We start from the raw sequence: 15762 nt of genomic DNA, 5'->3' as shown, positions 1-15762 counted from the left end.
AAAAAAAAAAAAAAATAAACACATCATGGTTAAATTAATACCTTCTCAGCTTCAAATCGAAACTAAAATTTAAATAAGTTTAACTTTCAATGCAATGTCGATTATATTAAGATAATATTTATGAAAATCAGTGTACTCCTCTTGTCCTTACAATATAATAAAATAAAATAAAATACAAAATCATTTTAACCATGAAGACAAATCCAGATGTCAATTTTTTTTTCAAATTAAAGTATATTACATACGGTTTAATTTATGATATATATAACACTGTCAATATTTCTGAAACATTTTCAAATATTAAGTTGAAAAGTTCTACTTTTTATACGCATATTTAAAGGCTTGAACACCCCTTTCAATCTGTATAAAGGGAAATGGTCCCATTAAAAAAAAAGTATATAAAATGAAAGAGGTATATATAGTAATTACCACAAAAGAATACTATTGATTCATAGATTTTTTAAAAAGTTATAGCAATATAAAATTAAAAATGTAAAATATAATATCAAGATTTTTTTCATAAAAATAGCATATTTTTGAATACGGCAGTCATTTTTACCATGAAGACTTGAAGATTTAAAAAAAAAACATTTTATTGATTCGTTCATTTTTAAAAATATTATAACAGTTTTAAGAAATAAAAATTGAAAATGTCGACAAGCTTGCATTAAAACTAAAAAACGAGCACAATGGGTAAACTGAGTGGGGTTGGTAACATATTTTATATTTAACTTGATTGGTATATCAACGACCAATAGATTATACAAAAAGTTTTTATAGATAATATTAATACTGATTAATTGATAACGATTTTTTTTTTATTTCTGGTCATTTAATTACTATTTTTTTTTATTAAATTCAAGATAAATTTATGATTTATTGACGTAAGTCACTCAATTAGGAGAGCCGCAGACTTAAATAATACCACATTGATATTATTTAATGGGTTTTTTAATTATAACATTGCTTCAGTTTGGCCATATATTCTAAATTATTATCAAATTTTTGTTTTTTAAGCAATATATATTTAATGATAAAAAAAACTTGATTCAAACTTTACCTTAAGTTATAATTTCAATTATTCATATATTTGGAAAAATAAATATTATAATTGTACTGCCATTCTCTTAAATAGATATTTTTTAGTAAACTAAATAAAATTTCCATTCAGAAAATATTAATTAATTATTGTGATCGTAAAGGGAATGAAAATAGATATTTGGAACACAAAAAAATATGCCAATATGAAAAAGGTATGATGAGAAAAGCTGCTGCAAATGGTAAAATAGAAAAATTAAAACTAGATCACGAGAGTGGATGTGAATGGGATGAATATACAACTACTGAAGCTGCTGCAAATGGGCATTTAGAATGCTTAAAATATGCACATAAAAATGGATGTCCATGGAATACAACCACAACAGAAGCAGCTGCTGCAAATGGTCATTTAGAATGCTTAAAATATGCATATGAAAATCACTGTGGATGGGATAAAAAAACAACAAAAGCTGCTGCTGCAAATGGACATTTAGAATGCTTAAAATATGCACATAAAAATGGATGTCCATGGAATACAACCACAACAGAAGCAGCTGCTGCAAATGGTCATTTAGAATGCTTAAAATATGCATATGAAAATCACTGTGGATGGGATAAAAAAACAACAAAAGCTGCTGCTGCAAATGGACATTTAGAATGCTTAAAATATGCACATAAAAATGGATGTCCATGGAATACAACCACAACAGAAGCAGCTGCTGCAAATGGTCATTTAGAATGCTTAAAATATGCACATACAAATGGATGTCCTTGGAATACAATGACAACAGAAGCAGCTGCTGCAAACGGGCATTTAGAATGTTTAAAATATTTACATGAAAATGACTGTAAATGGGATAAAGAAATAACAAGTGCTGCTGCTGCGAATGGGCATTTCAAATGCTTAAAATATGCACATGAAAATGGATGCCCATGGAATACAGCCACAACAGAATCAGCTGCAAAGTATGGTAATTTAGAAATTTTAAAATATGTTCATGAAAATAGATGTAAATGGGATAAAAAAACAACATGGGCTGCTGCTGCAAATGGGCATTTAGAATGCTTAAAATATGCGCATGAAAATGGTTGTCAATGGGATGAAACAACAACATCAGAAGCTGCACGAAAGGGTAGTTTAGAATGTTTAAAATACGCTCATGAAAATGGGTGCCGCTGGAATAAATATACAACAATGCGAGCTGCCTTACATGGTAATTTAGAGTGTTTAAAATATGCTCATGAAAATGGTTGCCAATGGGATGAAACAACAACAGAAGCAGCTGCACAAAATAGTAGTTTGGAATGTTTAATATATGCACATATAAATGGATGTAAATGGGATGTAAGCACAACTACTGGCGCTTCAATGAGTGGTAATTTAGAAATTTTAAAATACGCACATAAAAATGGATGTACATGGAATGCAATCACAACATCAGAAGCTGCGCGAAAAGGTAGTTTAGAATGCTTAAAATATGCACATGAAAATGAATGTAAATGGGATTATACAACAACAACAGCAGCTGCAATAAAAAATAGTTTAGAATGTTTAAAATATGCACATGAAAATGGATGCAATTGGGATGGGCACACAATTATAGCTGCTGCACAAAATGGTAGTTTAGAATGTTTAAAATATGCACACGAAAATGGATGCATATGGGTAGAAGGCACAACTAGAACTGCTGCTTTAGAAGGTAATTTTGATTGCTTAAAATATGCACATGAAAATGGATGCAAATGGGATTTGGACACAACCTTAGCGGCTGTCACAATAGGTAATTTAGAAATTTTAAAATATGCACATGATAATGGATGCGAATTGGATGAATTTATTACAAGACAAGCTGCTTTTAGAGGCGATTTAGAAATTTTAAAATATGTTTATGAAAAGGGAAGTAAATGGGTAAAAGGAACAACTACATATGCTGCATTAGAATGTAATTTAGATTGTTTAATTTATGCTCTCGAGAATGGATGTGATTGGGATGATGGTACAACTAAAGCTGCTGCAGAAAGCGGGTGTTTAGAATGTTTAATTTATGCTCATAAAAACGACATTAAATGGGATGAAGGTACAATAGTTACAGCTGCTATGCGTGGTAATTTAAATTGTTTAATATTTGCTTACGAAAATGGATACAAATGGGAAGATGGCACAGCTAAAGCTGCGGCTTCAGGAGGTCATTTAGATTGTTTAAAATATGCGCACAAAAATGGATGCAATTGGCATAAAGATACAACTAGAGCTGCTGCAAAAAGCGGTAGTTTAGACTGTTTAAAATATGCTCATGAAAATGGATGCAATTGGGATGAAAGCACTACAGAAGCAGCTGCTAGTTATGGTAGTTTAGACTGTTTAAAATATGCTCATGAAAATGGATGCAATTGGGATGAAAGCACTACAGAAGCAGCTGCTAGTTATGGTAATTTAGACTGCTTAAAATATGCACATAAAAATGGATGCAAATGGGATGTAACAATAACAGTAACAGCTGCTTCTAATGATAATTTAGAAATTTTAAAATATGCTCACGATAATAAATGCGAATGGGCAGAAGGCACAACTGGAGCTGCTGCTTTAAAAGGTAATTTAGATTGTTTAATATATGCTCACAAGAATGGATGTCAATGGGATGCTGGTATAACTAAAGCCGCTGCCTTAGTAGGTAATTTGGAAATTTTAAAATATGCTCACGAAAATGAATGCGAATGGGCAGAAGGTACAACTAGAGTTGCTGCTTTAAAAGGTAATTTAGATTGTTTAATATATGCTCACAAAAATGGATGTCAGTGGGATGATGGCACAACTAGAGCTGCTGCAGCAAGTGGTTGTTTCGATTGTTTAAAGTATGCTTATGAAAATGGATGTTATTGGGATGTAGATACAATAGTTATAGCTGCTACTCATGGTAATTTAGACTGCTTAAAATATGCTCATGAAAATGAATATGATTGGGTTGAAGGTACGACGAGAATGGCTGCTGCAAATAAACGTTTGGACTGCTTAAAATATGCCCATAATAATGGTTGTGAATGGGACGAAGGAACAACGAGAGAAGCGGCTGCTAGTGGTTGTATTAACTGTTTGATATTTGCACATAAAAATGGATGTCCATGGGATGAAGGGACGATGAGTGCAGCTGCTGCAAATGGTCATTTGGAATGTCTGAAATATGTTCATGAAAATGGATGTGAGTGGGATGAAGGCACAACAAGACTAGCGGCTGCAAATAATCAAATAAGTTGCTTAAAATACGCTCATGAAAATAATTGTTCATGGAGTAGAAATACCATTTATGAAGCTACTCGAAATGGTTTTACTGATATAATTATTTATGCTAGCGAAAATGGTTGTAGTAATTAATTGTCTGTTGTAATGATTTTATTTTATTAAGTTGTATCGTTACTCAAAACATAATAAAATAAAAAGAAAAGGTGATTCGAGGTTCATAAAATTACATAAATATCGGCTCTTATTGATTATTAAAAAAAGTCTTACCTGATAATTTTTTCTCAGTTCTTATAATATCTTAAACAATAGCATTAATCAATAATTTATGAATAAAATAACACAATTCAATTTAGAACAAAAATTATTACGTAAGAACTTTGACAATGACAATTACGACGATTGCGTAATGTAGTCCAGAGCACGATAAGAACAGGCCAGAATAAGGGTTTTAAATATTTGGTTCTTATTGAATTTATATGAGAGTGCCTAGTATGTATTTGTTATGAGTGAAAGTAAAAAAATAATGATGTATATTATGCTTAAATATTAAAAAAAGTAAAAAACTATATCATAAATATAATGATAATAATAATATGTGAGTGTGGTATACTATAATAGTAATTATAATAATGATAATATTATAGTGATAATGAATATAAAAATATAGTTAATAATTATGTAATAACCAGTAATGTGGATAAATGCCAATTTCTTATTTTGTTATTAATTTATAAAATAACATTTTTAAGTCTTTTATGTTAACGAATAATAATATATAGTATAGTGTTAATAGTCTATTATAGCAATATGATATTTTTTAGTACAGTTATTGCTAAAAAAAATTATATATAAAATGTAAAAGACTTTTGTTTAAAGACACAACGTCTTTACAACCTGTAGTCTAAAACACAGTTTCATGAGAAAAAAATTACAAATTTATATTAATAGTTAAGAATATAAGTTAAAAAAATTGTTAGATAAATTTGTTAAGGTGGCAATATTTTTTGTAACATTTATTAATATTAAAAAAAAAAAATACTTTTTATAAATGTACAAATAAAAATATATAATTATAGGTGTACATTTTTTAATTTGCTTATCGACAATATAATGGAGATACGTATTAATATTACAATGTTTTGATATTATGAATTTATAATCTTAGATTTCTGTATTATGTAATTCATAATTGTCACATATAAATATTGAAATAATTAAAAAATATNAATCAAAATTTATCGTTGGCTCTCATAAAAGTGTATCCTCCAAGTTGTCTTCAGTGCCAGTGCGGAGACATATTGATATCTTTGTCTCAAGACTTGAGCCATGTGTAACGACCTCTATGCTTAAATCTGAATTGTTCAATAGCTACTCAGATGTGACCATACATAAATTAGTGACAAAACATCCATCGTATTCTTCTTTTCATGTGCGCCTGCCTGCGGAGAAGCTCGATGTAGTCCTCGAACCTACATTCTGGCCTGATGGCGTAATGGTCAAACGCTTTTGGGGTCGTCTTACGCCCGAGATGATTCTAAGCGACACTCCAAAAAACTAATTTCTTCATGTACGCCTATCTGTGATCCTCCTGTTGATATACACTCTTATAATTATAATAGTAAGGATTATTGTTTATGTAGTGATTTATGTACTTGTAACCATATTCTTTTAGGTTTTTATCAAAATTGCCGCGGGTTGAGAACCAAACTAAGTAAATTAAAATGTAATGTCGCTGTTTTTGATTATGTTTTTATCTGTTTCACTGAAACATGGCTATGTGACAGCTTCTATGATAGTGAGCTTGGTCTATCCAACTACATCATTTATAGATGTGATAGAAATAGTTTAACAAGTAATTTTTCTAGAGGTGGCGGCGCTCTCATTGCCATTCGTAGTGACATAGTATCTAATTTAATTTACACTCCAGCTACCAATGTTGAACATCTATTTGTTAAACTTAGTTATAATAACATCAACTATGTATTGTGCTCAGTGTACTTTCCTCCTAATTGCCCACTTTCTGCTTATGAATCTTTTATTTCCGCTGTACAATCCGTTCTTCTCCTTCATCCAAAATGTGTTTTCATTTTTTGTGGTGACTTCAATTTGCCAGATATTATATGGTCCAATGATGATTCTGGCTTACTTTACAATACGGTTTCTAATCCCAGAGTTCAATGTATCCCTGATGCATTTGCGTTCTTTAACTTTTTCCAACTTAATGATATTCAAAACCCTTTTGGTGTAGTATTGGACCTTGTGTTCTCCAATGATAACAGAATCTATATCTCTAAAGCCGTAACTCCAGCAGTACCTTGTGATCCCTACCACCCGGCTCTTGATATTATGATAAAGTTGGATAAACTCTCCCCTTTACTTGATCGTTCCCATAATTATTATGACTTCCGCCGTGCTCCCTATTCAAAAATATGCGAATTCTTAAATTCATTTAATTGGTTGGAGACCATAATATCTCTCGACGTTGATGAAGCGGCTAAGGCAATTTACGACGCCTTGCACTTTTGCATTTTAAACTTTGTTCCGGAAGTGTCTTATATACCTTCGACATTCCCGAAATGGTTTTCAAAAAATCTTAAGCATATTGTTTTAAGCAAGAAAAGGGCTCATGCCAAGTTTAAAGCTTCACGATGTCCCCATGATTATGCGGAATTTTCCGCACTTCGTGCCTCTTACAAGGCTGAATACAAGAGATGTCATACTATCTACCTGTCTCGTACTGAGTCTATGCTTAAATCTAACCCCAGGTCGTTTTGGGACTTTGTCCGAGTTAATAAATCTAGCAACGAAATTCCCCACTCAGTACATTTCGAGAATTTACAAAGCTCGGGTTCAGAGTCTGTCTCTAACTTATTTTCCCATTACTTCAATACAGTCTATGTCCCTCCTCTGTCTACTGACCATTCGTCCCCTTTTTTGTTCCATGACCTACCTAGCACTTGTTCATTCGACATCGATGATGTTGAGGCTGGTCTAGACGCACTAAAAAATGTTAAGTCCGTAGGCCCCGACGGCTTGTCAGGTATATTTTTATACAATGTGAAATCTTCATTATGTTTTCCACTGTGGCTACTTTTTAAGCGTTCAATCGAAAGCGGAGTTTTTCCTTCTTCTTTCAAGATTAGCTCTATCACTCCTATTTTTAAATCTGGTGATAAAGCTGATGTCAAAAATTATAGACCTGTCTCTATTTTGAGCCATATATCCAAACTATTTGAACTTCTAGTATTGAGAAATATTCAATCGCCAATTAACTCTATTCTAATCGACGAGCAACATGGGTTTAGGCCTGGTCGCTCGACCACTACTAATTTACTCGTTTTTAACAATTTTGTTATGAAGGCTGTCGAGAAGCACATCCAAGTTGATGTTATTTTCACAGACTTTACTAAAGCCTTCGATAGAGTAGACCATGGCCGTCTAATCGAGACCCTACACAAAATTGGGTTCGGTGAACCATTGTTGTCTTGGTTCAAATCTTATTTGTCAGACAGAGTCCAATGGGTAAAAGTGTTCGGATGCAAATCATCCATCTCAAAGGTCTCTTCTGGAGTTCCTCAAGGAGGACATTTATCTCCAATATTGTTTTCTTTATATGTAAATGGTATCAAGGAAATTGTCAATAACTGTGAACTTCTCATGTTCGCCGACGACTTGAAGCTCTTTAGGAAGATTGATAACTTATCTGACTGCTCTATGCTCCAGAATGATCTCAACAACCTGGTCTCCTGGTTTAATAATATTGGTCTTCAGTTTAATATAAATAAATGTCATTCCATGTCATTTTTAAGACACCGCTCCCCTATTAACTATACTTACTCCATCAATGGTTCAAGTGTAACATCGGTTTGTAGTAAGAAAGACCTAGGTATTATCTTTAATTCCGATCTCAATTTTCACTCCCACACTGAAATGATATGCTGCAAAGCCTTAAAAACCCTTGGGTTTGTAATGCGCATATCAAAGGAGTTCAATATATCTTCTTCATTAAAAACTTTATACTGCTCATTGGTCCGTTCACTTTTAGAGTATGCATCGGTCCTATGGGACCCTTATACGGTATCTGACTCATGTCAATTAGAACGTGTTCAGAGACGGTTCTTATCTTGCGCAGCTTTTGTCTTAAAAATAAATCATCCTCCCCATGACTATTTCTTAGTTATGCAGGAACTTAGCCTCATTTCACTGGCCGACAGGCGAGTTAACGCTAACATAGAGTTTCTGCATAAACTGATTGATGGTCGTATAGATGCTCCCTCACTTCTCTCGACAGTCAATTTCAGAATTCCTTCCTGTGCTACTAGATACCATGCTCCCTTCGTTGTTCCTGCGCACACTACCAATTATGGCAGAAATAATCCGTTAGACCGCATGATGCGGCTGGCCAATGAGAGCACCGTTTATCAAAACTGATACATCTATTATTACATATTTTTATATTTGTTTTATTATCATTATTATTCTGTAATTATTATCTTATATAATTTTTTATATTTATAATCTGTGATTTTGTTAATCTATTTATATTAATTTATGTATGTAGTTATTTATTTTTCCAACCGTACTGTTACTTTATATTTAAACTCTATGTACTAAATTATTCACTTATGTAATTGGGTCTCTACCCGTAAATAAATAAATAAATAAATAAATAAATAAATATTATTAATATAAAATGAAACAACATGAGTGTTTTTTTTTTATTATAGCAAGACATTATATTTTTATAACAAATTGTAGTAGTTTTAACAACAATTAAGGCAAAAAAAAATATAATTAAGTTTATGTGTAATGAATCTGAAGTTGTTTTTAATAATTATCATGTTTCCTCATACATAGTAATAGTAAACATACATAAAAATTCAGACTTTTCTTCTAAGACTCGTTCTTCTAGAATTTTCCTTTTGTAATTTTGATGTATTTCCATTTGGTTTTGTAATTGATAAATATATAAGTGCTATGATTTTTGTTTTTAGTTGGGTCATTTGTAACATCCTTTTAAAGTCATGAATGTTAAGATAAAGAAATTTTGCAAATACAATTGGATTTCTTTAATTTCTGTTTTTTTATAGGTATTGATACTATATAAAAAACTTTATATTTTAATTCTTACTAATTATCTGGATTTTGAAGTCTTTAATTTCCGATTGTTGAATTAATTATTTAATCACTATTACTAGTATGAACCATAAGCATATGGTTCATTTATATTGATTTAAATTGTTTCACCTAAAGTTAATTAAAATGTTTGGAATATTTTTTATATAAGAAGTTAAGTTATAAATACAAAGTATAGATTAACCTGATAAAAATAAAAGTGTGTAGCGTTACGCTACAGCCTTAGCATTGTTTGACAGTTGCAAGAAAGTCCGCTGGACAGCGCTGTTTGACAATCTTTATTCAAAAGAATAAAAATTAATGTATTTTTTTATTTTTTATTATATTTATCGTAATGTTGGTAAATTATCTTATGTTACATATCAGTCTTAACGGGAACTCGAAAATGAAATAGGAAATTAGAATACGCATTTATTCATTGGAGGGTATTAAAAAAATTAATTATATGTGGGCAATCGTTCTACACTACTCAGGTGGTGACGGGTAGTATAAAGTACACCGTCACTACTTGAACATTACTCTTAGAATTTTAATAGTTCTTTCATTAGATTATTTCTTTGTGTTAGCAATAACCTCGTTTTACTAGTGATTGCAATATTAAATGCTAACTAGTTTTATCCATTCTTCTATCAATTGAGTAAGTTTCTTAATTTTTCCTTATATCTTTATACTTATTATATATAATTTTCAACGGTGTTCGTAACTAAGCGTTACCAACCGTGATCCAGAGGGTTGTACTTCTACTTTCACCATAAATTAAATAGTTTCTAAAATAAGACTGATATGATAGTTAGCTGTTTAATATATATATATATATATTCATCTTTTTTAAAATAAAACCTAACAAAACGATTATTTGAACAATTTGCGTTGTATTTTCATATTTAAAGTTAGTAAAAATTAAATTAAAAAGAGTATAAAACGTAGAAACGTTTCAAGTATTTTATTAAATTTGTTTTGAAAAGTATATTTTTTAAATCTTGTTCTATTTTTGTAGTGCTACGAATGTTATAATTATAATTAAAGTTTATTTTAAACTGATGTGTTAAGTTCACATATATCTGTAAAAGTTTACAAATTAATACGATTAAGTTAAAATATTGGACATTTTCTATTGCCATTAATAGATATATTTTTCTTTTAATTAAAGACTGATTTAGTTTAATTCTCTCATTTATATTTTCATTTAGAATAACTACACAATTAGAATATGAATTATTGGTTTTAATTAATGTTGGTGTTGCAAAATTATATGATGTGTTTGTTTTAATATTTTCATTCATTGTTTGTTTAACTCTATTTTTTGTGATAAACTATTTAATTTATCTGAACTTGAAATTTGAAAGATAAAATTATTTATTAAACTTTCGTTATTTGCTGCTTTAATTTTAAAGATATCTTTTAATTGTATTAATATTTTAGGAACTTTTTTATGTTCAAAGTTTATGAAATGAGGTGATAATCTCTTTAATCCTATATCAGACTTTTTTTTTGTGATTTCGACTATTATTACTTTTAGACCTAAACAATTAAACTTTTTATTGACTTTATTATAATTAATAAATAACACATCATTTTCGGTGATATTTTTATCATTAAATTTTATATTTAATGGATCATAATTTAAAGTATTATCCAGAAATACTGGTATTGAAGCTTTATTATGTAAAGTTATGCTTTTGTTATTAGAATCAATGACGCTATTATTTTTTAAAAATCTTGACCTAAAAGTATAGAACAAGGCAAGTTGACAATAAATGCCTTAATGTGATAATATACAAAAATTATTTGTAAAATAATTGTTGTTTCACTTAAAACTGTTGGTGATGTGTTGTCTGATTTTTCTACTTTAAAGATTTTTCTATTAACCCTTTGATTTTTCGATATTAAAGTGTAATTTATGCATCAAATCTTTGATCCCGTGTCAATAGTAATTGGTATAATTTTATCATATAATGTAGCATAGAATTTTGATGCATTAGAGGTATTTTTATTTTTTAAGACATAATTATTATATTTTTCTGCTGAAGACAAAGTTAACTGTTTTCTTTCAGAATTTTTTTTAACTTTAAATTAACGGGTTTTGGAATTTCTTTCCACATAAGAACTGAATGATCACTCATATTACAAATATGACAAATTTGATTTTTAAATTATGCATAATGATTTTTTAATTGGAACTAAATTAATGTTATTATTAAAAAATTGCTCCTTACTTTGTTTCAAAGTTCCAATTTCATTAGTTGATTTTTGAAATTCATAGAAATCATTTCTTTGGGCAATATTATTAATTTTTTTATCTATTATGGGATCTTTTATTTCAAGTGGATTGCTTATTGTCTTTTCAGTAACCATAAATTCTATAATTTCGTAATATTTCTTTTTCTAACATATTATTATCAATTCTTCTACATAAATTTATAACATCATTAACAAAAACTACTGTTTGCTCATCATCTGTCTGTCTTTTATGTTCTAATAGTGAACGTAAAATAAAACTATGTGCTTCAAATTCGTTCATAATTTTTTTTTCTAATTCGATCCATGACAAATTTTCTGACTCAATATTATCATAAAAATTAAGAGTTGCATCTTGCAAAAAAGCTACTAAATAAAATGTATTATTTTTTTCTGACCAACCATTGATTTCTGCTGCCCTATTGAATGATTAAAAAAATATAACTATTCTCTCATTTCTACCGCCCAAAAAAATTGATGGATTATAGAATAAATTTCCTTACATCTCCATTAGGGTAGTCCTTAGTTATAGAAGAAAAATTTTTTTTTAAGAAATTCAGAATAATGGGCTCAAAATTTCATTAGGTTCACTGAAAAAATGAAACTGGTAAAATTTGAGTACAATAAGTCAACCCCTTCACGTGCCTCAAAGGGGTTGAAGTTCTTCAAAAATTTTCTTAGTTATATTGAATAAAAAAAAAAACAACAAACACAATAAAATAATAATTGTAATAGATGAGTGTTTAATATTATGGAGAAAAGCGCGTATTCCTACACAGTATTCTTCAGACTGTGTTATTAAATTAAAAATATTGTATGAGAAATAGAGAAAGTTGATATATTTAGAAAAACAGAAACACAAGAACAACATTACAATATTGTTTCTGAAGAATTATACAACCTCTTTGACATTTCTCATATCGAAGCTCTGAATATGATTGAAGAAGACAAACAGTTTTTATTGTACAATAAAATATTAAAAAAAGGCCGCCCAGGGGCATGCTTGGTATTGATATGAAGTTAACAGGTATTGAAAAACGTAAAATTACTCGACAAGAAGAAGAAGATGATCGAAAGAGAAAAAGAGAAAAAGAGAAGTTAGAAATCGCAAATTGTACAGGTAATTATTAAATATTACACAATAATTTCAGTACATTATAAGTAAGCAGTTTTTATATACCGAAGTATTTTATTATTTAGCCGAAACTGAATATTATAGTAGCTCTAGCTCGGAGGACGAAGATATTGATATGGAGGAAAACGTTAAAGAAATGAGTCAATTACCTGGGCCTTCAAAAGAAGTAAATGCACTAGAAGATATATGTTGTTTTGTAGTTGAATGTTATATTAAAATGTGGTTTTCAGCTGCAAACATTATAACAGCTCCTATAAATGATTTAAAGTTATTAAAAAAGTTATTAAACTACAGTAATAATAAACTAGGAGATGTAGCTATAAAAAAATTTATAAATCATTTATGGTATTTAAATGATGTGTGCTGTGTTTTCTTTATTTGACGATCGACTTGACATTAATACTAAGCAGCGAATGGCAAAAAAAATATTAAAAGGTTATGAACAGAGTACGAATGAAGAGCCAGAAGAAAATGAAAATTCAAATGAAAAATTAATTTTAAAATATGAAGATTTATCAGATTTTCTAGAAAAAGATCTTCTTTTTCCGTTGCTCAGCAACAATTCATGGAAATTATTCGAGCGATTTAAATTAAAATTCAAGTTTTTATATGAATATCCTACCACATGGGNTTAAAATTCAAGTTTTTATATGAAGATCCTACCACATGGGAAATAAATAATGAATACAATAACGCCAAAGAAATATTATCCTCCATAAAAATAGTAAACGACAGAATTCAACAACAAATTTACAAGGGATGAAAATCAAAAGCAATTTATATTACAAGTATGAAATTATATAATGATACTGGTAATGGTATGATGCGTTTTGGCCCTCAAAGGTGCCGACAATGACGTCACCTATTGTTTTCGTAACAATTGGCTATTGTTCTCGGAGAACAATGGGTGCACAGCTGAGATGCATTCCGCGCTGGTGACGTCACACTGATTGTGTGACAACCCAAGGCAAACCAGTGGCGATGACGTCAAAATGACGTCGTATACGACGGTGTAAGCCAAGTTAGCGTGAGGGTGCCATTAGTGATGATGTCAAAATGACGTTACCTATGGGAGTCCCCTTCGGGTGACGATTGTCATGCCACCGGGGCCCCAGTGAAAGTGTTGACGTCGCATACTATGTACGTTGGAACCCAGCCCTAGCCGACCATATGACAGTGTCTACGTCATAAACACAAGTGATGTAGTTACCGGAATTCCTACTGTATGGTGCCCTAAGTGTGACGTATGTGTCCCCTGCTGTGTGTATATTACAGCGGTGTGTGCTCCCGTACTTCGTCAAAATGACGTTGTGTACAGTGCGTGAACCCTGAGTCAGGCGTAGTTCTGACGTTAATATGATGTCACGGCGAATTCGGGGACCCTCTTATCCTTTAATGTTGTTGTAGCGTTTACGATAAATGTGAATTTTCGGAAAATTCACATAAATCGCCCGTAACTAAGAAACAGCTGGTCCTAGAGGTCTGAAAATTTTTTTCGTCACCCTCATCCAATCTCCCATCTGTCTTTCGTATGAGATCAATTTCGATGACCCCCCTATATTTTTTACTATTTTCATGACCACCACGTGTCCATTCCAAAAATCGCGTATTATTATTATTACTTTTATCTCCACTGTTTAAACATCCTTACACATGGTTATACATGTATACATTATTTTACTATACTATACGGACGCTGCTTAAGGGTTGTTTATCCGTTGACCGTTGTCATACACTCGTGTGTAAGTGTATGTGAACAATGGTTAAATACTTCAGTTTTTGTAGTGGTGGCAGTGTTTACATTTGTTATCTACATATAAATAAATAAAAATCATAATCAAATTGTCAACATCTTTTATTATTATTATTAATAATAGTAATTAAAGTATAATTATAATAAATTTATCTTATACAAAATAATTATTAAACAATATATTGTTTAAAATGAATATAATATAAAATAAACCTATTTGATATTATATTTATATATAATTTACAATTTGCGCACTTCTCCGGTAAATGCGTTGTATTCCATTTGACAGTCGTGTATGATAACACAGTACAGTGTAGTTTTAGCGGGAAATTGATTTACACATTCGAAATCCAAACGTATATCCACTGTGGACNATGTCTTCATCAAGTTTTTGTAATAGAGAGTTCTTGAGTATGTACATATTCACTCAAACATTATCGTACATTATTCATATTCCCATCGTCTTGATTGACTGAGTGAGTATAATTCTATTTGTCCAGTGTATTTATATCTATTTGCCATACTAAGTGTGGTATAAAGTTACTTTGTGTTAAGTTCCATTGCCAGTTTATAAGATGAATATTCTGAGCTCTTTTATTTTGATGATGGTTGTTCTCGTAAATGCGACTCGTGTCACGTTTGTCAGATGTCGTTCTATTTGACTGACGTATATGATGGTGAAAAGTCTAACAAGTGAAGAACGGCCGAAAACTCGACGAACTGATTCATTTTCGCCATAAATGGCTTATGGGTTCTTATCCTCAAAATCATTGTCGACTATTGATTAATATTGAAATTTATGGTCACTTTGTTGGCAGTTGAAGAATTTTGAATTTCCTTAGTAAGACATTGTTGATTGTAGATCGAATAATGTACGAAACATTCAAGTTAGTATGCGTATACTCTGGTTGTTGATTGATTGTTTTTGTTATTTTTGATGTTGATTGAAGATTTTCGTTTAAATGTTATTTTATAAAATTTTTTTTTTTATATATATTTTATAAAGTTTTACATTAAATAAGCGTGATACATTACAATTATATAATTTCATATCTTAGAATTATTATAAGCTTAAATTTTTAAAAGGAATTTTCAGGTTATTCCAAGTATAACTTATAGTCTACATACAAAAAAAATTTTTTTTTTTTTGTATATTTGACACAAATACATACATATTATTATTAAAAGTAATATTATAGTTGCCCAAAAGTTAATACTATATGT

At 30.2% G+C, this 15762-nt stretch overlaps 1 protein-coding gene across 1 annotated transcript in view; it reads left to right on the top strand.

The window, feature by feature from the left end:
• LOC126904042 (uncharacterized) overlaps window positions 1-4408 on the top strand; it is an 8748-nt gene extending 4340 nt beyond the window's left edge. The window contains exons 2-3 of the mRNA XM_050682678.1: window positions 1203-3386; window positions 3477-4408. Of these exons, the coding sequence (XP_050538635.1) occupies window positions 1256-3386; window positions 3477-4408 (3063 nt within the window). The 5' untranslated portion in view covers window positions 1203-1255. The remainder of the gene's footprint in view (window positions 1-1202; window positions 3387-3476) is intronic.
• The last annotated feature ends 11354 nt before the right edge of the window (window positions 4409-15762 follow it).

Source organism: Daktulosphaira vitifoliae, unplaced genomic scaffold, assembly GCF_025091365.1.
Source record: "Daktulosphaira vitifoliae isolate Bord-2020 unplaced genomic scaffold, ASM2509136v1 Scaffold_4, whole genome shotgun sequence".
NCBI lineage: Eukaryota > Metazoa > Arthropoda > Insecta > Hemiptera > Phylloxeridae > Daktulosphaira > Daktulosphaira vitifoliae.
Note: the sequence above shows the minus strand (reverse complement) of the source record. Positions and strands in the feature narration are given on the sequence as shown.